Source organism: Oncorhynchus clarkii, chromosome 14, assembly GCF_045791955.1.
Source record: "Oncorhynchus clarkii lewisi isolate Uvic-CL-2024 chromosome 14, UVic_Ocla_1.0, whole genome shotgun sequence".
Taxonomy (NCBI): domain Eukaryota; kingdom Metazoa; phylum Chordata; class Actinopteri; order Salmoniformes; family Salmonidae; genus Oncorhynchus; species Oncorhynchus clarkii.
The window spans coordinates 2,662,300-2,689,526 of record NC_092160.1 but is presented as its reverse complement, the minus strand read 5'-3'; the positions used below and the strand labels follow the sequence as shown (position 1 = coordinate 2,689,526).

At 44.6% G+C, this 27,227-nt stretch overlaps 1 protein-coding gene across 1 annotated transcript in view; it reads right to left on the bottom strand.

Annotated features, from left to right (window-relative positions):
- Positions 1-205: 205 nt before the first annotated feature.
- LOC139366122 (X-linked interleukin-1 receptor accessory protein-like 2) overlaps positions 206-27,227 on the bottom strand; it is a 315,764-nt gene continuing 288,742 nt past the window's right edge. The window contains exons 7-11 of the mRNA XM_071103238.1: positions 13,954-14,083; positions 9,743-9,888; positions 6,718-6,858; positions 6,055-6,231; positions 206-1,123 (exon numbers count right to left, since the gene is read on the bottom strand). Of these exons, the coding sequence (XP_070959339.1) occupies positions 423-1,123; positions 6,055-6,231; positions 6,718-6,858; positions 9,743-9,888; positions 13,954-14,083 (1,295 nt within the window). The 3' untranslated portion in view covers positions 206-422. The remainder of the gene's footprint in view (positions 1,124-6,054; positions 6,232-6,717; positions 6,859-9,742; positions 9,889-13,953; positions 14,084-27,227) is intronic.

Below are 27,227 nucleotides of genomic sequence, written 5' to 3'. Positions count from 1 at the left end.
AGGTCAGAATCATTTCATGTGGATTCACTCACATACTCATACACCATTAACATCGCAAAGGAATCATCATGAATGTTTATAGAAGATATGAAAACTGTACATAATAACAATACCTTGAACATTAAAAACAAGGTTTTTGAATGTATTACTTATCTCAGAAAAGGAGACATTTTTCAAGTAAGAAAATGATGACTGGAGCAACTCCTTTTTTTCCCTTTTTTCCCTTTTTTTCTTATGGCTGAACGGAAAAAAATAAAACATTTAACCGCCAATGAAAGTAGTCCGTGAGAAATGATTGTGTTCAGTCTTTTTTAAATTTTTTTTAAATCAGTGTTTTGTCTAAATGAGTCTTCATGCAGATAAAAAAAAGCTCAAATAAATAAATAAAAATGGTGCCATCAAGCCAGTTGCTGAATATCAGTCTACCAGATATCACTTGTGAGTTCCCTTCCAGATAGAGGGACGAATGTGCTGTTCAAGTGTATCTCCTGCTTGCTCTTTCCCATCGTGTTGTTCTGATTCACCTGTCCGTTGAGCAGCGTCATGGGGATATTGCAGTACATGTGACGGTTACTCAAGGTGGCTATCTGCAAGGGGGAACCGGGCATCTTATACTCGTAACTACGGGTGCAGTAGTGTCTCATCTGGGGGTGGCCGGCCTGGTTAAAGTCTGGGATCTCGGCATGGTGGGCGGGCGCCAGCGAGGCAGACGTGGTCGTCATGGCGATGGTGGAGACCGTCTGCAGGTCGCCGAACAGGCCCTGCTCTCCGGAGTCAAGCACCTGCCGGCGAGACAGCATCTCCTTCCTCTTTACCGGCATCTCGTAAATCACCTGCTTCCAAAACTTGGACTTGAGCTCGTTGCTCTTAGGGCCCCTCCACTTGATGATGGTGAGCACTTTAATGGTGTTCTTCAGGGCCTCCACCTCTTGGTAGTTGATGACGCTCTTGAGGTCAGCACACTCAATCATAATGACCTTGATCTCCCCTGTCACCAGCATGCTGTGGAGCCGTGTCTCCAGCTGGAAGATGCTCCAGCCACGCTTGGCCACAAACTCAGGAGTCAACACGATGATCAGCCGCCTGCTTTGCTCCACACTTCGCGCCAGGTCCTCGATGTAGACTGGAGAGAGAGAGAGACATACAAAGAGAAATAGGGACAGGGAGAGAGAGAGAGAGAGAGAGAGAGAGAGAGAGAGAGAGAGAGAGAGAGAGAGAGAGAGGAGAGAACAGAAACAGAGAGAGAGAGAGAGAGAGAGAGAGAGAGAGAGAGAGAGAGAGAGAGAGAGAGAGAGGGAGGAAGAAAGAAAGAAACAGAGATACAGAGAGAGGGAGAAATACAGAATGATACAGAGAAAGGGAAAGAAAGAGAGAGCATGTCAAAGAATAGCATGTAAAAAAACATTCATATTTGTCCATTTAGAATTGAGATAACAGCAGCATGAAGCTGCAGGTCTAAAACAACACCCCGAGACATTACAAAACACAGAAGCAACCAACACTCTGATCTATGTCACATTACACCCCCTATAACTATTCCCACTATAGCGCCAAACAGACAGCATCAGGACAACACCACACTTTAAAAAAACATAATTTCAGTCAATATAGGCTTCTCACTACCCGGACGTATTAATCCTAAACCTGTACGTGAGCATATTCCAATAGCAATGTCATTAGCCTGTTGAAAAGCAGGCAAAACATGTACACTGCTAAATAGAGGGTGGCTATGAGTCATAGAAAACAGGAAGTTGAAGGGTGAGAGAGAGACAGAGAGAGAGAGAGAGAGAGAGAGATGTAAAGAGGTAAATACCATATTAGCTCTAAGCGGACGGCTGGCTCAGGCTGGGTAATGGTCCAGAGTGTCCTGCCTTCCCCCGCAGGGGCCCTGTCTTTTACACCTGCACGTGTCACATCACACATTGGCACTCCTCTACCTCAACCGTCCACCCCACTGCTACACACACATTGCTCCACACACCACACCACACCCTTAAACCCCAAGTCTTCCTTCCTGACACCCAACACCACCCCAGGCACCAGCGCCACCACACGACTTGTACCCCACCTCCATATCCTACTATAAACGCACATTCCTATACGTACGACGATTAGCATGAACGTCAACATAAGGCCTAATCCCAATAATAGCATTATAACAGAGATCACGAGAAAGAAAAAATGAAAATAAACAAAACACTTGATACATCATCTTTTTATTGTTGGGCCAAACTAAGCAACCTAAAGTAGGAGTGCTGATCCAGGATCTGTCCATGTAATCCTATTCACTATGATCTATGGTAAAACTGATACTAGATCAGCACTCCTACTCTGAAACGCTTTGTGGTCACGGGCCCAGATCTCCAACTTCCTTTACACAGCACAGTATCCAGACTGTGGTTAATGGAGCATGTATTTAAGAATAAACCCCTGAATATAGAAGGCTATTAAAAAAAAACACCACACTTCCCCTCAGGCAGCACACAATTGCATTATCTAGTCTAAAGAGTGAGTTAAGTCTGATGTAATTCCAACTAAATGTTACTCGGACCCAATTTACATTTGAATGATCATCCTCTACACCCACGCAGCTTAATCGATGTGGCTTACCATGAAAAGATGACATATACAAGATTGTCTTGTATTAGGCTATTCACTTAGAAATGCTTTTTTTTTATGGGGGGAATGGGATCTCCCCTCGCACATATTAAGAGGCAGCGACCTCAGCTGAAGAATGTGCTGTGTGGGGGACTTTGTTCAAAGTAATCTACCACACACATTATGTGGCAGTGGCACCGGAGCTAAAGGAGCTTGAGACTGTCTATCAACCTTTTTTTCTGGCTTATGATGAAAGATAGCGTGTCAGACCTTTTTCAATATGGAGGTATTAGCGGCCGCCTGAAAATAGTACTCTGAGCACAGGGAGCACCAAAGCAAGCCTTCGCAAATGAGATCCTTTCTCCTTACTTGTGTATAAAACTTTAGCAATATGTAGTGGAGAAATAATGAGGCCAATGTTAAATAAAGGATACACTTAGCGGGGGTAGCAGCTCAACCCTTTGTTATGTGTTGTTTTTCCTGCAGGGCCCCAAGTCTCGTCTAGTATGGATATTGAGATAATGTTGTGTTTTTCATGGACATATCCCTAATAGATTCAACCATAAATATGGATTGGGGGTAATGTTCAGACTGCGAATACAGAGGCGCCATACTGAGAGAGCTCAAAAAGGGTCAGATAGATTCATATCTTTACAATGTTACATTAACATCCATTGATATTAATTTAATAGACATTCAGATGTTTAATTGGCAATGAAATATGTATAAATATGTTAACCTTGCGATGTTGGTGGATTTGATTTGAAATGCTCTTCCTTTCATTTCTTGCCAGTTCCTAACCAAATTAATGATGGAAGAGCAACAACACATTGCAATTTCACGGTCAATTTGCTGTGCATAAATAGTACAATTTGTATGGGCGGGACTGAGCTAGAGTGCTATTTTAAAAAATGTCTCTCCCCGTTTTTCATATGCTGATGATTACATAAATCAATTAATATCTCTCTCTCTCTCTCTCTCTCTCTCTCTCTCTAAATGAGGCATTTAAACACGTTGTTATTTGGTCGTGTTGGCCTGATCTGTAAGTGCGTTGGTACTAATGATGGCAGCCTGCCTCTCAAGGAACTGAACACTTCTCTATAATTCATTACCTATGCAGCACTATCAATACACCCTACTGAGCCCCATGGTGTGCCAGCGAGCAAACACACTTAGAAAGCAGTTTATTTATGTAAGCATGGCTTTGACCAGCCTAAGGAGTTTTTGATATATTTTGAATTCACTGCATGTTAAATTATGCAAGGAATGGACATTAGTTTGCAATATATTTGTAGTGCAAGGTGGGAATATAATTTAATATAATGTAATAATTTTTTGTATGGGGCAAAATGCCATAGGTGGAGAGATGTGAGTGTGCTCGTGTGCATGCACCTTTGGCTGTGTGTATAAAGTATAACAAGATGAATTGACATACAGTGGAGTCGGAAAGTATTCAGACCCCTTGACTTCATCCACATTTTGTTAAGTTACAGCCTTATTCGAAAATGATTTAAATACATTTTCCACCCTAATCAATCTACACACAATACCCTATAATGACAAATTGAAAACAGGTTTTTGGAAATTTGTGCGAAAGTATTAAAAATAAAAAACTATAATAATAAAATAAAAATTCTTTATTTACATAGGTGCATCCTGTTTCCATTGATCATCCTTCAGATGTTTCTACAACTTGATTGGAGTCCACCGGTGGTAAATTTAATTGATTGGACATGATTTGGAAAGGCACACACCTGTCGATGTAAGGTCCCACAGTTGACAGTGCATGTCAGAGCAAACACCAAGCCATGAGGTCGAAGGAATTGTCCATAGAGCTCCGAAGGCAGGATTGTGTCGAGGCACAGATCTGAGGAAGGGTACGAAAAACTATCTGCAGCATTGAAGGTCCCCAAGAACACAGTGGCCTCCCTCATTCTTAAATGGAAGAAGTTTGGACCCACCCGGACTCTTCATAGAGCTGGCTGCCCGGCCAAACTAAGCAATCGGAGGAGAAGGGCCTTGGTTAGGGAGATGACCAAGAACCCGATGGTTCCTCTGTGGAGATGGGAAAACTTCCACTCAATCAATCAGGCCTTTATGGTAGGGTGGACAGACGGAAGCCAGTCCTCAGTAAAAGGCACAGTTTTCCAAAAGGTACCTAAAGCACTCTCAGACCATGAGAAACAAGATTATCTGGTCTGATGAAACCAAGATTGAACTCTTTGGCCTGAATGCCAAGCGTCAGGTCTGGAGGAAACCTGGCACCATCCCTACGGCGAAGCATGGTTGTGGCAGCATCATGCTGTGGGGGATGCTTTTCAGCGTCATGGACTAGGAGACTAGTCAGGATCGAGGGAAAGATGAACGGCGCAAAGTACAGAGAGATCCTTGATGAAAACCTGCTCCAGAGCGCTCAGGACCTCAGACTGGGGTGAACGTTCACCTTCCAACAGGACAACGACCCAAACCACAGCCAAGACAACGCAGGACTGGCTTCAGGACAAGTCTCTGAATGTCGTTGAGTCGCCCGGCCAGAGTCCGGACTTGAACCCTACCGAACATCTCTGGAGAGACCTGAAAATAGCGGTGCAGCGACGCTCCTCATCCAACCAGACAGAGCTTGAGAGGATCTGCAGAGAAGAATGGGAGAAACCCCCCAAATACAGGTGTGCCAAGCATGTAGCGTCATACCCAATAAGACTCGAGGCTGTAATTGCTGCCAAAGGTGCTTCAACAAAGTACTGAGTACTTGTGTATTTTTTTAAAGATACATTTGGAAACATTTCTAAAAATCTCATTATGGTGCGCAGAGTATTGTGCGCTGATTGATGAGGGAGGAAAACGATTTAATACATTTTAGAATAAGGCTGTAACGTAACAAAATGTGGAAAAGTCAAGGGGTCCGAATACTTTCCGAATGCACTGTACATCAAGCTTATGTAATGTACTGGTAAACCATACATACAGTTGCTGAATTACAGTTCCTCGCTGCTTTTACCATACATGTAACTATTTTACACCAATTACACTCCCAAATAAGATGCCAACACCAATAAACGGTACAGTAGCTGCCTTGTGGAGATGGGAGATCCATCATCGACAGATAACACAGTATATGCAGGCCCTCAAAGCACACCACAACACACACCACCCTTATATTGGCGATGACAGAACAAATACAGCCACGGCAAAGGAGATTAAGATGTGCGTCTGTCTTGATTCTTCTTGACAGTCAAATGAATTCTGGGCAGTGGGTGGAAGCCTTCCCACTGGGGACAGAGTTGTGGAGATGGAGAGAGGGAGGGATGGGTGGATGGATAGATAGAGGGAGGGAGGAAGGAAGAGAGTGAAAGAGAGCGAGATGGATGGAGGTAGACCTAGATCACAAAGAGATGCCCTCCCATGAGGGATATAGATGGTGGGGGGGGGACGAAAGGGATGGGAGGGATCACTCACTGCTGTGACTGCTAGGGATGAGGTCCCGGTCGGGGATGAAGAGCTTGTATCCGTAGTGTTTCTCCAGAACATCTGGGAGGATCTCCAGAGCAAACTGCTCCTCTTCACTGGAGCCCCTGTTCATCGAATCCAGCTCCACTTTGGTGTAGGACAAATATGCATCATACTCCTTGTTGTCTGTGGGTGAAGAGACAAAGACAAAGAGACAGTTTTCTGTTACCAAATGAGAATTCTAGATGAATATGAGTATGACATGACATAGTTGTTTAACAACAAAAATGCTGTATGTCTCTATTGTGAATGTATAGCAAGGGGATCTATCCTAGAAAGTGACAACCATGTCATATAAATGTGAAACTTAAATCCTAAAACAAAGAAGTGTGGATACAGACAACTATGGGATAAGTGGCCAGAATGGTAAGTAATTCTGTGTCACTAAAATAAGGAGCATCAGCTCTAGTTCTCATGAATTTCAAACAGATACTTTTTTCTCTCGCATGAATCCTTAATATGGTGAGAATACCGCTTTTGTTACAGTCTCCGGGGGCGCTGAGAGCTGTGACTGACCTTTTTCCTGCTCTGAGAATCTCACTGGGTGGGCTATAGGCCCAGAACTGGTCGCGTAGGACACACCCAGCCCAGCCCCAGGTGACATACACTCACCGTCCTCTGTCTCGTCGCTCCCAAAGTGCCTCCGGTAGCAGAGCATGATCTCCACATTGTAGCACTTGTAGATGGCCGTGAAGAAGCCCAGAAGAAGCAGGATGGCCCCTAGTCCACCAGCCAGCTCTAGCCTGTACATGTCTGGTACAGGAGATAGAGACAGAACAGAAAGATAGATATGATACATGTCTGGTAGAGAACAAATATAAACATACAGAGAGCGATATATGAAGAGTCTGAGGAGAAACAGAGAAATAAGACACTTACTGCCAGAACATACTAACATTACTCAAGACATTTTCCCCTACCACAATTCCTCTGTATCTTTCTACTAAAGAGTGTTTTCGTTGCAATGTCAACAGAAGCTTACGTTCACAGTTCTTGGGGGCCTATAGGGTTCAATTAAGTCATTTCCAAGTGTTCTGTGAGGAAATACTGCATGAAGAACCAAGCATTCATCTGAATTGAGTTCAATTGAACTGTCATATATATTCTTTATGAGAAACACAGCAGAAAGACAGAGATATGAGAACATTTCTTCGTTCTATGCTTTCACACGCAATATTGAAGGTGTGTGCGTGCGTACGTGTGTATGAAAGGGGGCCGAGGGGGTGCAAAACTAGCTATAATCGTTCATGTTTGCTCTGCTGCCATTCACCAAATATGAGCCATAAATCTTAGCTGCAGTCACTCCAGATGATAGCAGCATAATTTCTCATCCTGCATCTGTCAGACATTACACTATCTGTCGGGCCACTCGTCACTGACACACAGCACTGGGGTACTTGGTAGGTTGGTGTGTGAACGCACTCATCTGTGAAATCATAAAACCTTTAAGAAGAGAGGGATGATGGGTCGGCGTGCCATTTCCTTATACATTCTGTTTTTATCAAAACAGGTATATGTCCTATTGAGCTAAACCACTTCAGCAATATGGGCCTGTATTCATACAGCATCTCAGAGCAGAAGTGTTGATATAGGATCTATAGGCTAAACTGATCCTAGATCAGCGCTCCTACTCTGAGATGCTTTATGAACAGGGGCCCTGTAGTCATCCCTGTGAAACCACAATTCAGCTGCAGTTGAACAATACAAGGAGGTTCCATGCCATTCACTATAAGCATTACTCTAACATCCCACACGTATACAATACAGATCAATACTGTGAGTAGAGCCCTCAATGTTTATGCTTGATTATAATGTGCTCCTCCATTATGTTGCATGTGTTCTGTCATGTGTTCTATGGGCCGTGATGATTAGTGTTTAGCCCAGTGAGCAGTGGCCAGTAGAGGTCTCTGTAGCCTCACTCCAAGACCAGACAGTGTAGAACACAGGACCACTCATTCCTTCTCATGGAGAAACCTGAACTGAACTAAACTGATATCCAAAGTAATAGTACAGTTCTGTACTTCCTACTAATACTTAAATACTGAATATTCATGACACTCATTTGCTGAGCAATATTTCAAAACTGGAGCGGTAAGGATTTCTCATGTTTTATGGGGAATTAAATATTTATGGACCAAATATTTGGATGCATTTTTTCCCCCCAACACTGATCTACTTGTCTGATCTAGTCTGTGCTGCCCTACATGCTATTTGTTTACATATTTTCCTCAATTTTAATGGCTATCAAAATTATACAGTACACTGTATGCTGACGAACCTAAAGTTAATAGGTACAAATTACGCTGTTTTCCTCATTCATGGCTATATGAATGTGCTCGAGGGTCTGAAATACATTTTTGAATGAATTGTTTTCCTTGTGAAACGAGACACTTAAGCCACAACAATGCCTTGAGATGATGACTCAGCTCTTTGGGAGGTTAGGAGGGCATTTGGGATGAATCTTTCATGCAATATTGTAACATAAAATACATAAGTATTATATTTGATTCCATTAGACTAATTTTGCCCTTTTGTGACCTGCTACAATACTATGTTGGTGCATACGAAGCAGACAATTCACAGTTGTAGTTTTCATTGTGCTGAGGCTATGAAACATACATTTGCTCTCAGACAAAATCTAGTTTACAATGCACTTATAAAGCTGTGACTCAAGCATATCTGCCTTTCCAAGACAAAGAGAAACGGGGATCAAAGTCTGCTGTCTGCAAACTCATGCTCTTTCAGTACTCATGGTTTTCACTACCTACCTAGCAACATTCATCTCCATACAATCGCTTCCTAAATGTATTTCTCCAAGTATACATCTCAGTTTAGCCAGGTTCCTTACCTTTACCCTCATTGAATGATATAGAATGACACAGTATTATTAGACAAATTTGGCAGGAGGAAATGGGGTTTTAATTAGTCACTGCCCAAATGGGAAACGGAGATAATGCTCTCACCCCTAATTGACTGTTACTTGCACGAATACTATGTGACAATGGTACCCCCTGTCTCCTCTGACCAATCTTAGGCTGAGTCTGAACTAAATGAACTGCTTAGCATGAGTCAGAGGTTGTGCTCCTCCCTACGCATAATCAGAGAAAGAGAGGGAGGGAGGGAGAAAGTGGGGGCAGAGAGAAAGAAAAAGGGGGAGGGAAGAAGGAAGGGAGAGAGTGAGAAAGAGAGGGAGAGAGCAAGAGCGGGAGAGGGAAAAGGAGAGCGAGGGGGGGGGGGTGAGAAATGCAGAAAAATAGGAAAAGAGAGATAGAAAGGCAGATAAGGACAGAGATATAAAGGCAGATAAAGACAGAGATAGAGAGAGGGACACTGTCAGTGTCTCTCAGTGATCCTTGGGTGTTTACCCTCCTCTACTTAACCACTCCTCTGGAAGGACAGAACCAGAAGAAGGAAGGTCGTCATTAGTTGTGGCTTTAATCACCTGTCCCATTAGAAGAGACACAGCGGGACACCCCCCTCCAGGAGGGGATGGCGAGGGAGGTGGGATGGCGCTGAGGCCTGACGTTGCACCGCCGCACCCCTCCCCAGGGAGACATTACCCATAATCTGTTAGCCTAAAGTGTTGCTGTCATAGCAGCAGCTTAGGCAGAAGCAGCAGTTTTGAGGCCAAGCATACCTTTCTTCTGCAGGATGGCGCTGCCACTCCTCCGCCCGATATGGTTCTCCACAAAGCAGGTGTAGTTGCCCAGGTCCGTCTCCTCCACCGCATCAAAGGTTAGGGACAGCTCCACCTCTTTCTCCCCTAGATACTCCTTCAACACCCTGTGTAGAGGAGGAGGAGGACGAGAGAGAGACAGACCTCAGGGGTGGTGCCATAGCCCGGAGCATAGAAGATCCTACTTAGGTAGATAGTGGGGGACAGAGATACGTCTCGCATAGTGGCTGTTTTCAGAGCCAGGCCCTGGTTCCACAATGCAGCTAACAAGAGTTCAGCACTGAGGTCATCCTTGTTAGGCATAGATTCTGCCCCGGAGTCCTGCTGTTGACTTTTGCCATTAGAGTGGAGCTGGAGAGCACACACACACACACCCACACACCCACCCACCCACCCACCCACCCACACCCACACACACCACACACACACACACACACACACACACACACACACCATGCAGATGCCAGCGAGCATGCGGTCTGTGTATATGTGTACATATACACACACTAGTGCTGTTATTGTGAAGTGAAATCCTCTAGGAGTAACAACGGCTCAGCCGCGAAGTGGTAGGCCACTCAAGCTCACAGAACGGGACCGCCAAGTGCTGAAGCACATAAAAATTGTCTGTCCTCGGTTGCAACACTCACTACCGAGTTCCAAACTGCCTCTGGGAGCAACGTCAGCACTAGAACTGTTAGTAAGGAGCTTTATGAAATGGGTTTCCATGGCCGAGCAGGCGCACACAAGCCTAAGATCACCATGCACAATGCCAAGCATCGGCTGGAATGGTGTAAAGCTCATGCCATTGGAGCAGTGGAGACACGTTCTCTGGAGTGATGAATCACGCTTCACCAGGTGGCAGTCCGATGGCTGAATATGGGTTTGGCAGATGCCAGGAGAACGCTACCTGCCCGAATGCATAGTGCCAACTGTAAAGTTTGTTGGAGGAGGAATAATGGTCTTGGGCTGTTTTTCATAGTTCGGTCTAGGTCCCTTAGTTCCAGTGAAGGTACATCTTAACGCTACAGCATACAATGACATTATAGACGATTCTGTGCTTCCAACTTTGTGCAACAGTTTGGGGAAGGCCCTTTCCTGTTTTAGCATGACAATACTCCCGTGCACAAAGCAAGGTCCATAAAGAAATGGTTTGTCGAGATCGGTGTAAAAGAACTTGACTGGCCTGCACAGAGCCCTGATCTCAAATCCATCGAACACCTTTGGGATGAATTGCGAGCCAGGCCTAATCGCCCAACATCAGCCCCCGACCTCACTAATGCTATTGTGGCTGAATGTAAGTCCCCACAGCAATGTTCCAACATTTGATGAAAAGTCTTCCCAGAAGCAGCAAAGGGTGGACCAACTCCATATGATTTTGCCCATGATTTTGGAATGAGATGTTCGAAAAGCAGGGGTCCACATACATTTAAACTACGTTTTTCACAATTCTTGACATTTAATCCTAGTAAAAATTCAATTTCATAGGTCAGTTAGGATCACCACTTTATTGTAAGAATGTGAAATGTCAGAATAATAGTAGAGAGAATGATTTATTTCAGCTTTTATTTCTTTCATCACATTCCCAGTGGTTCAGACGTTTACATACACTCAATTAGTATTTGGTAGCATTGCCTTTAAATTGTTTAACTTTGGTCAAAAGTTTTGGGTAGCATTCCACAAGCTTCCCACAATAAGTTGGGTGAATGTTGGCCCATTCCTCCTGACAGAGCTGGTGTAACTGAGTCAGGTTTGTAGGCCTCCTTGCTCGTACACACTTTTTCAGTTCTGTTCAGTTGTTTAAAGGCAATGTCAACTTAGTGAATGTAAACTGGAATTGTGATACAGTGAAATATAAGTGAAATAATCTGTCTGTAAACAATTGTTGGAACAATTACTTGTGTCATGCACAAAGTAGATGTCCTAACCGACTTGCCAAAACTATGGTTTGTTAACAAGAAATTTGTGTAGTGGTTGAAAAACAAGTTTTAATGACTCCAACCTAAGTGTATGTAAACTTCCGACTTCAACTGTATGTATGTATGTATGTATGTGCGTATCCTTATGCTTCACCCTCCCACCCCTCACCCTTTCTAGCCTCATCTCGCAGCCTGGGTTGGCCTGTGTCACGTGGTCTTGTATGTTTATCCAGGGGAGAGCTGGGAGGCTGGCGGCCTGACGGCCCAGGCCTGGCTGATGGGGCGTTCTATGGAAACTTGCTTGCTGTGCAGAGGGGAGGTTGGAGGGTCTGTCAGGCTTGGATTGACTTGTGGTGCTGCCGGTCCGCAGGATGGCGAACGGGGGTTATTCGTGGTAATCCCCGTCTCGGGCCAAATCCATGGCCCATTGCCAGCAGATTGATGTGTCTCGGCAGTGCGGGGGCTGAGCTGTCACGGCTCAGGGAGGAGGGAGGTACGGGGGAGTGAGGGAGGGATGGGGGAGTGAGGGACAGGGGCCATGTGGGCGACACTGCGGCATCCGAACCTGTACATCTATGTTAGGAAGGAGGACGTGCTTCTAGTGGGGGAAAGGAGGCGATGGTGTAATTAGTGGTGGTGTTAGTGAGCCTGCTGCCTGGCAGTGTTCCTCCGCTTGGCTGGAGGAAAACAAAACCGGAGCAGAGGAGACATGGTCAGTCTGCGGCGTTAAAAAAAACTCTCCCCCACAGGAGCACTTCAACTCCTCCACCCCAAAATACAGAGCAGCTCTTTGCAGTGTCAGTGGGAACGACTGATGTGATGCTCGGCTCTGACAGGCGATTTGTGCAGTGTGAGAGGTCATTCTGAATGACAAGCCACTTGCTAAAACTCTCCAGAATATTCACAGTCGGACACACGCATACGTTTACGCACATCCTCACAAACACCCACGAGCACACAGGCACACACGTGCAGACAAAGACAGACAGAGACACACGTGCATGCCCGCGCGCGCACACGCACACACGAAACACACACATGCACACTCTCTCTCTCTCTCCCTCTGTCTCAGATTGCATTGGTACACCAGGAGCGCTGAAAGAAACTGGGTCAGAGCATTTTACTGCACTAACCTGACCCGGACTTCTTTGTATGAATTCCCAAACATATTTATCCTGAAAACTGGCACAGCCTTTGTTCTTGGGGTTTATTAGACCCTCTTAAATAAGCAGCCTTTCCTACTCTCCCTTCTTAGTCATAATTCTTGGCCGTTCACCAATATTGAGGCAGACGGAAAATTACAGTCTGCCTGTCAACAAATTATAACTCTTCACTGTATCTCCTCTGTCTCAACCCCCTTTGACCATTCAAGTGCTTTTATCTGCTTTTCATAATTAATTTCAGTATCTTCCCGCTCTCATCTGTACAGCTGTAGACATCCAGCCTCGTTTGGTTAGTAAGAGAGAAAAATTGGTTGGTTTTGTTTTGGTCGTGTGTGGTGGCAGTTACAGGCATTGTTCCTAGCCAGTCCAGGGAGAAGACACTGGATGTTGATAGGAGCGGGAGCCAGGAGTAACGTTAGATAGCAGATGTCTAATTGTAGAGGTGGGCTCTGGTGTGGAGGAGTCAGTTCAGTTGTTTTGAAATCCATTGTGTACTTTATGACTCTGAAATGCATCTCTCTACTCCAGGCTGGGGAGTTGAGAGACTTTTATTTGTCATTTAGTAGTATTGGTTCAATTTACACGACAGCTTTATGTGGTAATTACTAGCTTCCTTCTCTTTGTGGAGATCAACGTTTCCAACAAGAGGAGGAGCTCTCACTCGTACCACTTTCAATGGTAGCAGTCTGCTTTTGTTAAATTAATTTTACATGATTTCTCATTGTACGAGTGAAGATTTTGCTTCTGCCCCTTTAGACTGTAGTACAAATCCTGGGGCTGATATTGAAGCAGAACTCCCCCCTGCCGATGGAGGTATTATAAGCTGTCAGTCATAGTTAATACCACACACTGGACAGCACAGGATGTGGCCTCTGGCACATCACACTCCTAATGACTCCTGATGATGTTTCACACCCACAAGACATTACTCCACAGACCTAAAGGGGATAATATTGGGGAGGATGTTTTTTTTTCTTCCTACAAGTAACACTGTCAGTCACATCCACTCTAGTATCTGTATGTAAGCAGAAACTACAATGTCCACCATCAGAAAAATAAAAACAGGAAAAGTTTGCAGTGATAGATACAGTACCTGACTTCACTTTCTTTAATGTGGCCTGCCAGCTCCTCCACAAACTTCTCCCCTTTCATCCAGTAGATGATAGGTCTGGACTCCCCGCTGTAGCCGAAGAAGGCCTTACAGTCCAGACTGAGGGGCATACCTGGAATGACAAGGAAGGAAGGACAGCAACATACTGGTCAGCGTTTATTTGAGAGGACTGAGGAAAGCACACGCACGCACACATGGCTCATGCAGGCGCGCGCGCACACACACACACACACACACACACACACACACACACACACACGTAACAAGGGTTTGAGTTTAAATGAGGCCCGGAAAGGGGGCAGGGGATTTTCTGAAAGTTGTAGCTCATTTACTGCATTTCTATACAACTAAAACAGTTCAGAAAATGCTATTTGGAGAACAGCAAAAACATGCAAAAATTACCCCAGCCATTATCACCTTGGCTGCTGTAGGTTCATTCACCTCAGTTGATCTACAAACACATAGCCTATTATCTGTACAATTGTAATGGCATACCCCTGAAAGGGGGAAAATATGATAAATGATTCACACTGCCACATGGCATCAGCGAATGTTCAGTCAGTTGTAATGATGTTTTGCATAAAATCATAAACTCTTTACATAATATCTATTTTCTCAAAATACAAAGCGTTCACGTTTGTATTCCTAGGCATGATTAATCAAGCTCCGCACAAACAGACATCAATGGAGCACACAGAGGTTATACGGACATGCCTGGTGCCCAAACTGATGACGTATGTCGCACAGCGAGAATAGAATTGAGACCAATGTATTCGGTTCAGTCAGTTGACCTGATGCGCCCTTTCCAGCTAGTTTATGTTTGTGGCTAGAAACTTGAGTTAGAATTTGAAACTTATCTGCCGAAGTTGGGACTTTTTTTCATACCGGTCTTGACGGCATCCCTAGCCGCGTACTCAGAGCATGCGCAGACCAGCTGGCTGGTGTGTTTATGGATATATTCAATCTCTCCCTATCCCAGTCTGCTGTCCCCAACGCTTCAAGAAGGCCACCACCATTGTTCCTGTACGCAAGAAGGCAAAGGTACCTGAACTAAATGACTATCGCCACATAGCACTCACTTCTGTCATTATGAAGTGCTTTGAGAGGCTAGTCAAGGATCAAATCACTTCCACCTTACCTGTCACCCTAGACCCACTTAAAATTTACTTACCACCCCAATAGGTTCACAAACGATGCAATCGCCATAACACTGCACACTGCCCTATCCCATCTGGACAAGAGGAATATCTATGTAAGAATGTTGTTCACTTCCTATAGCTCAGCATTCAACACCATAGTACCCTCCAAGCTCATCATTAAGCTTGAGGCCCTGGGTTGCAACCCCGCCATGTGGAATTGGGTCCTGGACTTCCTGACTGGCCGCTCCCAAGTGGTGAAGGTACGAAACAACATCTCCACTTCGCTGATCCTCAACACTGGGGCCCCAAAAGGGTGCGTTCTCAGCCCCCTCCTGTATTCCCTGTTCACCCATGACCGCTTGGCCATGCACTCCTCCAACTCAATCATCAAGTTTGCAGACGACACAACAGTAGTAGGCTTGATTACCAACAATTACGAGACAGCCTACAGGGAGGTGTCAGTGTGGTGTCAGCAAAACAACCTCTCACTCAACGTCAACAAAACAAAGGACTTGATAGTGGACTTCAGGAAACAGCAGAGGGAGCACCCCCCTATCTACATCGACAGGACAGCGGTGGAGAAAGTGGAAACTGAAATGGTCCACTCACACAGACAGTGTGGAGCAGGCGCAACAGCACCTCTTCAACCTCAGGAGGCTGAAGAAATATGGCTTGTCATCTAAAACCCTCACAAACTTTTACAGATGCACAATTGAGAGCATCCTGTCGGGCTGTATCACCACTTGATACGGAAACTGCACTGCCCGCAACTGCAAGGCTCTCCAGAGGGTAGTGAGGTCTGCACAACGCATCACCGGGGGCAAACTACCTGCCCTCCAGCACACCTACAGCACCTGATCTCACAGGAAGGCCAAAAAGATCATCAAGGACAACAACCACCCGAGCCACTGCCTGTTCACCCCACTATCATCCAGAACGAGAAGTCAGTACAGGTGCATCAAAGCTGGGACCAAGAGACTGAAAAACAGCTTCTATCTCAAGGCCATCAGTCTGTTAAACAGCCATCACTAACACAGAGAGGCTGCTGCCTATATACAGACTTGAAATCACTGGTCACTTTAATAATGCCACTTTAATAATGTTTACATATTTTGCATTATTCATCTCATATGCATATACTGTATTTTATACCATCAATACGAGGACATTCTGTGTTCTAGGAGAGTACTAGGCAACGTAGATAGTCATTCAGTTTTAAACGGTTCTTTTAAGCTTTGAGAATCTCATTTCATGGTTCTAATGAAGTGAAATGCATTTCATTTTTGTTGCCTATGCCACTTTGTCATTGCTCATCCATATATTTATGCAATTGTTGCAATGCCTATTACTAGCCTGTTCAACCTCTCTTTCGTATCGTCTGAGATCCCCAAAGATTGGAAAGCTGCTGCGGTCATCCCCCTCTTCAAAGGGGGAGACACTCTAGACCCAAACTGTTACAGACCTATATCTATCCTATCCTGCCTTTCTAAGGTCTTCAAAAGCCAAGTTAACAAACAGATCACCGACCATTTCGAATCCCACCGTACCTTCTCCGCTATGCAATCTGGTTTCCGAGCTGGTCATGGGTGCACCTCAGCCACGCTCAAGGTCCTAAACAATATCATAACCGCCATCGATAAGAGACAATACTAGGCAGCTGTATTCATCAACCTGGCCAAGGCTTTCGACTCTGTCAATCCCCACATTCATATCGGCAGACTCAACAGCCTTGCTTTCTCAAATGACTGCCTCGCCTGGTACACCAACTACTTCTCAGACAGAGTTCAGTGTGTCAAATCGGAGGGCCTGTTGTCCCGATCTCTGGCAGTCTCTATGGGGGTGCCACAGGGTTCAATTCTCGGGCTGACTCTTTTCTCTGTATATATCAATGATGTCGCTCTTGCTGCTGGTGATTTTCTGATCCACCTCTACGCACACAATTCTGTATACTTCTGGCCCTTCTTTGGACACTGTGTTAATAACTAACCTCCAGACAAGCTTCAATGCCATACAACTCTCCTTCCGTGGCCTCCAACTGCTCTTAAATGCAAGTAAAACTAAATGCATGCTCTTCAACCGATCGCTGCCCGCACCTGCCCGCCCGTCCAGCATCACTATTCTGACTTAGAATATGTGGACAACTACAAATACCTAGGTGCCTGGTTAGACTGTAAACTCTCCTTCCAGACTCACATTAAGCATCCCCAATCCAAAATTAAATCTAGAATCGGCTTCCTATTTCACAACAAAGCATCCTTCACTCATGTTGTCAAACATACCCTCGTAAAACTGACTATCCTGCCGATCCTTGACTTCAGCGATATCGTTTACATAATAGCCCACTCTACTCAGCAAATTGGATGCAGTCTATCACAGTGACATCCGTTCTGTCACCAAAGCCCCATATACTACTCACCACTGCGACCTGTATGCTCTCGTTGGCTGGCCCTCGCTTCATATTCATCGCCAAACCCACTGGCTCCAGGTCATCTATAAGTCTTTGCTAGGTTAAGTCCCACCTTATCTCAGCTCACTGTTCACCATAGAGGCACCCACCCGTAGCACGCGCTCCAGCAGGTATATTTCACTGGTCACCCCCAAAGCCAATTCCTACTTTGGCCACCTTTCCTTCCAGTTCTCTGATGCCAATGACTGGAACGAATTGCAAAAATCAATGAAGCTGGAGACTCATATCTCCCTCTCTAACTTTAAGCACCAGCGGTCAGAGCAGCTCACAGATCACTGCTCCTGTACATAGCCCATCCAACTACCTCCTCCCCATACTGTTATTTCTTTTTTTGCTCCTTTGCACTCTAGTATCTCTACTTGCACATTCATCTTCTGCACATCTATCACTCCAGTGTTTAATTGCTCAATTGTAATTATTTCGCCACTTTGGCCTATTTATTGCCTTACCTCCCTTATCTTACCCCATTTGCACACACTATACATAGACTTGTTCTATTGTGTTATTGACTGTACGTTTGTTTATTCCATGTGTAACTCTGTGTTGTTGTTTGTGTCGCACTGCTTTGCTTTATCTTGGCCAGGTCACAGTTGTAAATGAGAACTTGTTCTCAACTGGCCTACCTGGTTAAATAAAGGTGAAATCCTTTTAATTTAAAAAGAAATATGTATATACACTTATTCCATTCCTTTACTTAGATGTGTGTCTATTAGGTAGTTGTTGTGGAATTGTTAGATTACATGTTAGATATTGCTGCACTGTTGGAACGAGAAGCACAAGCATTTCGCTACACTCGCAATAACATCTGCTAACCATGTGTATGTGACCAATAAAATTTGATTTGATTTTCTGTGAACATCACTACAATAAGTGTGCTTTAGTTGTCACCCAGGCCTGATATTGGCTACACTATCTAGCTACTTCACCTTTACTGCACAGCAAGTGGGAGTAAAGGACACTGTGCCAAGTGTGTTTGTGTTGGCAGCTTGCGAAGCAAAATCTACCCATTGAGCAATGTTGTCTGCTTTGTTGTTTGTTGCTTTGTTGCATTGAAGGTCCCCAAGAACAGTGGCCTCCAGCATTCTTAAATGGAAGAAGTTGGGAACCAACAAGGCTCTTCCTAGAGCTGGCCGCCCGGTCAAACTGAGCAATCAGGGGAGAAGGGCATTGGTCAGGGAGGTGACCAAGAACCCACTGATCACTCTGACAGAGCGCCAGAGTTCTCCTGTGGAGATGGGAGAACCTTCCATAAGGACAACTATCTCTGCAGCACTTCAGGCCTTTATCGAAGAGTGGCCAGACGGAAGCCACTGCTCAATAAAAGGGACATTATTGCCCGCTTGGAGTTTGCCAAAAGGCACCTTCTGTAAAGAACTCTGGCCATGAGAAACAAGATTCTCTGGTCTGATAAAACCCAGATTGAACTCTTTGGCCTGAATGCCTAGTGTTAAGTCTGGAGGAAACCTGCCACCGTCAATATGGTAAAGCATGGTGGTGACAGCATCATGCTGTGGGGGATGCTTTTCAGCGTTATGGACTGGGAGACTAGTCAGGATCAAGGGAAAGATGAACGGAGCAAAGTACAGAGAGATCCTTGATGAAAACCTGCTCCAGAGCGCTCAGGACCTCAGACTGGGGCGAAGGTTCCCCTTTCAACAGGACAACGACCCTAAGCACACAGCCAAGACAATGCAGGAGAGGCTTCGGGACAAGTCTCTGAATGTCCTTGAGTGGCCCAGCCAGAGCCCGGACTTGAACCCGATCAAACATCTCTGGAGACACCTGAAAATAGCTGTGCAGCAACGCTCCCCATCCAACCTGACAGAGCTTGAGAGGATCTGCAGAGAAGAACTGGAGAAGCTCCCCAAATACAGTTGCGCCAAGCTTGTAGCTTCATACCCAAGAAGACTCGAGGCTGTAATCGCACTACAGTAAGTACTTATGTAAATGTGATTAAAAAAAAATATACATTTGGAAAAATGGATAAAAACCTGTTTTTGATATGTCATTATGGGGTATTGTATGTAGATTGATGAGGGAAAAAAACAATTGAATAATTTTTAGAATAAGGCTGTAAAGTAACAATGTAGAAAACATCAAGGGGTCTGAATACTTTCTATAAACTACATTTTTTTTGAGGGGGGGGGGTGTCTGTAGACACAACAGGAGTCGCAGCACGGTTTTAAAATTACCTCATGTTTCAACCTCTCGGGATGTGCCATGAGAGGGCCTTGTGACCTTGTGAACATAATGAACAAACCACTTTTCATGTTTCCACTTGTTCGGAAAAAGGCGAAATTAGAACTCAGTCAGATCAAGAATATGAACGATTTGTACAACGCTGGGAGCAATATTTAGTTTATTATATTTTCTTTTTCAGTGTCCTCATATGTACTTACGGCCCTACACACACACACACACTTACACATACACTCCAAATTCCATCCCAAACTCCCTCTAAAACCACAGCCCATCTAAAACATTGTCAACTTCACTGAACAAATATATAAATGCAACATGAAACAATTTCAATGATTTGACTGACTTACAGTTCATATAAGGAAATCAGTCAATTTAAATACATTTATTAGGCCGTAATGTATAGATTTCACATGACTGGCAATACAGATATGGGTCTGTTGGTCACAGATACAATATATACACAAAAGTATGTGGACACCCCTTCAAATTTGTGGATTTGTCTATTTCAGCCACACCTGTTGCTGGCAGGTGTATAAAATCGAGCACACAGCCATGCAATCCTCATAGACAAACATTAGAATGGCCTTACTGAAGAGCTCAATGACTTTCACTTTGACATCGTTATAGGATGCCACCTTTCCAACAAGTCATTTTGTCCAATTTTTGACCTGCTAGAGCTGCCCCGGTCAACTGTAAGCACTGTTATTGTGAAGTGGAAAATGTCTAGGAGCAACAAGTGCGTAGCGCGTAAGAATCATCTGTAGCGCTCACTACCGAGTTCCAAACTGCCTCTGGAAGCAACGTCAGCACAAGAACTGTTCGTCAGGAGCTTCATGAAGTGGGTTTCCATGGACGAGCAGCCGCACACAAGCCTAAGATCACCATGGGCAATACCAAGCATTGGCCGGTGTGGTGGAAAGCTCGCCCTCATTGGACTCTGGAGCAGTAGAAACGCGTTCTCTGGAGTGATGAATCACACTTCTTCATCAGCCAGTCCGACAGATGAATATCTGAATTTGGCGAGATAGGTGTGGAAGAACTTGATTAGCCTGAAAAGAGCCCTGACTTCAACTCAACACCTTTGGGATGAATTGTAACGCGAGCCAGGCCTAATCGCCCAACATCAGTGCCCGACCTCACTAATGTCAGTGGCTGAATGGAAGCAAGTCCCTGCAGAAATATTCCAACATCTAGTGGAAAGCCTTCCCAGAAGAGTTGAGGCTGTTAGAGCAGCAAATGGGGGACCAACTCCATTTTAATGCCCATAATTTTGGAATGAGATGTTCGACGAGCAGATGTCCACATACTTTTGGTTATGTAGTGTACCTTAAAAGGCTATGGTGTGGATCAGAAAACCAGCCAGTATCTGGTGTGACGATAATTTGCCTCACATATCTCCTTCGCATAGAGTTGATCAGGCTGTTGATTGTGGCCTGTGGAATGTTGTTGACCCAGAGCACGACAATGGGCCTCAGGATCTCGTCACGCTATCTCGGTGCATTCAAATTGCCATTGATAAAATGCAATTGTGTTTGTTGTCCATAGCTTATACCTGCCCATACCATAACCCCACCGCCAACATGTGGCACTCTGTTCATAACGTTGACAGCAAACCGCTCACCTACACGATGCCATAAACACTGTCTGCCATCTGCCCGGTACAGTTGAAACTGGGATTCATCCGTGAAGAGCACACTTCTCCAGCGTGCCAGTGACCATCGAAGGTGAGCATTTCCAGAACTACAATCAGGTCAAGACCCTGGCGAGTACAACGAGCACGCAGATGAGTTTCCCTGAGACGGTTTCTGACAGTTTGTGCTGAAAATCCTTGGTTGTGCAAACCCACAGTTTCATCAGGTGTCCGGGTGGCTGGTCTCAGATGATCCCGGAGGGGAAGAAGCCGGATGTGGAGCTCCTGGGCTGGCGTGGTTACACGTGACCTGCGGTTGTGAGGCCGGTTGGACGTACTGCCAAATTCTCTAAAACGTTGATGGAGGCTGCTTATGGTAGAGAAATTAACATTAAATTCTGTGGCAACCGCTCTGGTGGACATTCCTGCAGTCAGTATGCCAATTGAATGCTTCCTTAAACTTGATACATCTGTGGCATTGTGTTGTATGACAAATCTGCACCTTTTAGAGTGGCTTTGTATTGTCACCAGCACAAGGTGCACCTTTGTAATGATTGAGCTGTGTAATCAACTTCTTGATATGCCACACTTGTCAGTAGAATGGATTATCTTGGCAAAGGAGAAATGCTGACTAACAAGGTTGTAAACAAATTTCTGCACAACATTTGAGATATGGACAACATTTGTGCATTTCAAACATTTCTGTGATCTTTTATTTCAGCTCATGAAACTTGAGACTAACACTTTACATGTTGCATTTTATATTTTTGTTCAGTGTAAAGCCCATTGCAAATAACCCACCGCCTTCCCCCATCTTAGCAACACATGATGGTGGGTCAGCAACATCACAGGCTGGGTGTGTGATCAGGTGGAGAAGTAGTTTAGTTTATTGAGTGCAGGCTAAGTGCCCCCTGGCATCACAGAGAAAAACCTGCTGCATCCATCCAGCCCAGGGGTGTCTACAGGAACACAGGCCGTCGGTTGGTTCCAAACACCATGTGTATGACAATCTACAGTAATCCCTGGTTCCCGACTGTCAGCCTGTGCTGGGTGTTAGCGTGGTGGCACTGCCAGAAATCAAAGGCTAAGATTAGGCTACTCGGATGATCCAAGAAAACAAGCTTTTGTAGTAAAATAAATGATTTTAACCATCGGTCTACACCTGCCTGTCCCCTCCACCACCCGTCAGTCAACCCCCCTCCCCCCAGGCTGTTTGAGGAAGCATCACTTTGGATTTTGCAACTTTGTTTTCGGCAGCGGAGTGTGTGTGTGTGTGTGAGTGTGTTTTCTCTCCCCATGTTCACAAAGCTATAGGCAAATGAGGTGTGGCAGGTTAGTCTTTGCCGATGGCTCCGAAGGTTTTACAAGGTAGCAAAAGCGGTCACAGGTCAAGTCGTTTGAATAAACATCAGAATCAACATGACTGTGATGTAGAAGTGACAGCTCCGAGAGAGGTCTGGAGACTGATGATCTGTGCAGCTATCTGGAACCTGTCGTTAACGGCAACCATAACCATGAACAACCCTTAAAAACAATTATCTCTCTCTCTCTCACCCTGCATTGTGAACTAACCATGTGAGGCCCCATTTTGCTTCAAACAGAGAATGAGGGAATATTTGAAAATGTGCCATTTCCATATGTTTGAAATGGTGCTCTGTTTTTGCTGTGGTATTGTTGCATGGGAACAATTCCTCTGTATTTCTTCTGTGTTTCTGCCACTCTCTCCAGGTGGACAAAGCCAAATCTCCTGTACCTCCAGATGTGCTGATTAAATGCAAATATTTTTGAAAGGCTCATTTGACTCCTCAACAGCTTTACTAACAAATACGATAAAGGATCCTCTCAGTTTGCCTCCCAAATGGCACCCTATTCCCTATAGGGCCCCTGGGGCTCTGGTCAAAAGTAGTGCACTATGTAGGAAATAGGTTGCCATTTGGGATGTAACCTCAGACTGACATTAGAGGAAATATTACAGAGAGGTTTTAAAAGAGGATAGTTAGGAAGAATCAAGCCAGTGAAAGAGGATGAGAGGGACCCCAGCAGTGAACACATCACACAATGGGCTCTGCTGATATTCACTGCGGCACTTACAAGGCGGGAGATGATTAGTTACTTACAACATTATGGAATTTACTCTTATTTTGTCTGATGGGGAAACAACAGTCAAAGTATAGGGCACTCTAAGAAAAAAGGGTTCCATACGGGTTCTGCACCAGTACCCAAAGGAGAACACTTTTTCCGTTCCAGCTATAACTCTTTTGAGTTTCATGTAGAACCCTCTGTGGAAAGAGTTCTTTATGGAACCCAAAAGGGTTCTACCTGGAACCAAAAGGGTTTCTTTAAATGGTTCTCCTATGGGGACTGCTAATGAACCCTTTTTGGTTCTAGATAGTACCGTTTTGGTTCCAGGTAGAATAAAGAGTGTAAGACCAAATCATTTATAATCACTGTAGAGCACACATTTATGCTACTTATTTATTTGATTGTGAGAATAGAGGTGTGGATGCTAAACATGATGAAGTGCTTTGAAGTACAATACTGATAGAGGAATGAACATCCTGCCAAGACGTGCTGCTGCCAACAAATCCAAACAAGCCCTTTTCATTGTGTTCTTTCAGTGTGTGGGAAGATCTGTTCAACTGCAGCTTCCTAAAAATCGAAAAGTAATATAGCACTGTTGTCGATGGTACAGTAGATGGCAAAGGGTGTGGAATGAATGGATACATTTGCAATATTTTTCAATCTTTACCATCACAAAGCAACTATTTCAGATAATTGAAATTTGATATTTTAAATAAAATCCTGGAGGAATGGATAGAGAAGATCACAATGGCTGCAACACCTCTTAATCACCTTGGTTAATGAGCAGACCCACTAATTCCACCTCTAAATATTTTGCCACCACATTAGCTAAATTGAATCCTGGGGAGTGCCCTGTTAACGCCGAGGAATAAATTATTGGGGCTGGGCGGTGTGCCTAGAAAACGTTTGCCAATGGAGCGATTCTAACACACTAAGACGAGGTTGATGATTTTAATAACCGTAACAGGGTGAGAACACGGCGGTCAAATCCTCTAGGCCTTTCCATGGACCACAACGCATAATAATTGCAAACACATCAGGCTATTTAACCGCTGGGTCATCTACGTATTCTAGAACAATATCCAGTCCAAAATGGAACCCTCTTTATACTGTACTACTGCATTGATGACTGTCTGCCTCATGCATGGGCCACTATGAGCACTATGAGCACACAATAGCATAAGCACAGCAGGTCTTTAATCAAACACTGCACAGTGCAGCTGTGTTTCAGGTCTCGCAGGCGCCAACCAACTCATATTTTTTTATATTTATTTTGACAGGATTTTGTAAAGTCTAATTCTCCCCTTAAGGTAGCCTTTGCCACTCCAATATTCTAGCTGAGAGAGGGAGAGAGAGAGAGAGAGAGAGAGAGAGAGAGAGAGAGAGAGAGAGAGAGAGAGAGAGAGAGAGAGAGAGAGAGAGAGAGAGAGAGAGAGAGAGAGAGAGAGAGAGAGAGAGAGAGAGAGAATGAATGAATGAATTGTGCAACTCTTGTCTCCCTCTGCAATTATTTTTGCCCATGTAACAATCTGTCACAATGCAGAGGTGTTAAAATTCAACCGCTGTTAACAACCAGTCCTTATTTGAAATGGGGAGTCATGCCGAGAGAGAGGATGAAGACCGCTGATGGTGCCAATACCCCCAAGATGACTCATTAATACAATCTGTTGATGACTGCAATCTGCATAATCATTGCTATCAATATAATGATGAGATATTAACATCCAATTTAATGGCCTTGGCCGCATTAAATGCTAAATTAAGACAGACCATTTTATTGCTCGTCGCGGACCTTAGTGCAGTGACGCTCATAATGTTCACTGTAATGTTTTCTCTCTGCATACTGTAACATAAAACTGTTTATTGATCAGTTCTATGATGTCTATGTCCGAGTATCTTTTTTGCATTTGAGTACCATTTTACATAGAGGGATACTAAGGATAGCTTTACTGCATTTTTAGCATATAGTCAGTAAAAATTGCTGCCATATACACTGAGCGTACAAAACATTAAGAACACCTGCTCATGTCACTTGTTAAATCCACTTCAATCAGTGTAGATGAAGGGGAGGAGAAAGGTTAAAGAAGGATATTTAAACCTTGAGACAATTGAGACATGGATTGTGTATGTGTGCCATTCAGACGGCGAATGGGCAAGACCAAATATTTAAGTGCCTTTGAACAGGGTATGGTAGTAGGTGCCAGGTGCACCGGTTTGTGTCAAGAACCGCAACGCTGCTGGGTTTCCCTGTGGAGCACTTTCGATACCTTGTAGAGTCCATGCCCCGACGAATTGAGGCTGTTCTGAATATTAGAAAGGTGTTCCTAATGTTTGGTATACTCAGTGTGCATCTTGTTGAGAGAGATTTATGACTTGTGAGTATATATCCACCATACTGAACATGCCCTCTGGTGCACTGTAATCTGACATGATTTACTGGCTGCCATTCCCAGCCATTTCCCTGACAACAACCTCACACAACTGTACATGCAATTAAATGCCTGGATGTATTTTTCCCCATTAGCCCCCGACAGTTTCACTTTGACTCTATGCAGTGGGTGGTCTACTGCAGGATTGAATGGTGGTTCAGAAAAACAAGGGCACCATGGCGACCGGAGTGGGGGCGGGTTGGTGTACTGTACAGCAAGAGGAGGAGATATTGGTATCAGAGCAACGTAGGGGGTGAAACTCGCTCATCCTGTAATGTATCAGCCCAGGTAAGGCAGTGTCATGTCAGGGACGACCTTGGCTTCATTTGACAGTGGTGATGTGGGGATGTGGCCGAGTCAACAGTCCAAGTCAACAGCCTGGATATATCAGAACGGCACTGTAAGCTCCTCTACCTCTCCTGCTGTCCTTGCATGTCAGTCACTACCTTTACAACCCCAGCTCCTTTAGCCTCGGCCCCGGAGGATCGTCTTTGCAAACTAATCAAAAGGGACTTTTTCATCTTGAATTAGCTGTGATTAGTCTAGAGGGCCACTTGGCCTGATTAGAGAGATGGAGGAGGGCTGTGATAGGATATCAAGTGGGCCATGTTGTGTCAGTAGTCAGTCGATGTGTCCCAAATAGCACCCTATTATCTTTAATAGTGCACTACTTTTGACCAGGGCCCATTGTGCGCTTTCAAGGGAATGGGGTGCTATTTGGGAAGCAATCAGTGTGTTTTGGGTGTTGTCCATACATAGTCGATAATGGACCTGTGTCTGTATGTATCAAATATAAGATATTGGCCTTACATAACTTAATAGTGATGAGTTGAGGGTCGGTAACGTCTTCCTTTACCTGACAGTACGACTACAATCAGTAGTCCTGTGCTTATCAGAGCAGGAAGCTGAATGTAATACATAATGGAATTGCTGTCATTCGGAAAACCATATCTAGAGACACTTTCAAAAAATAAACATTTCCGAATTGTATTATTATAATAATATATATATATATATAATATATATATTTTTTTCACCTTTATTTAACTAGGCAAGTTGAGAACAAGTTCTCATTTACAATTGCGACCTGGCCATAAATAAACAGGCATATGGCGGATAGTAGTCAGTTAGGGAGGAGAGCAGACTTTGTTAGTCAGAGGGCTCAGGGATGGGTGTGCTGTGTGCATGTGAAGGGCACGGCCGGGTTAAGGGGCATGGTGGGGGAACTACCCGGCTATCCTAACCCTGAGCCCCCAGATGGCCGTGAGGCACCTGAATGACTGAGTCAGTCCAGAGTGACAGGAGGC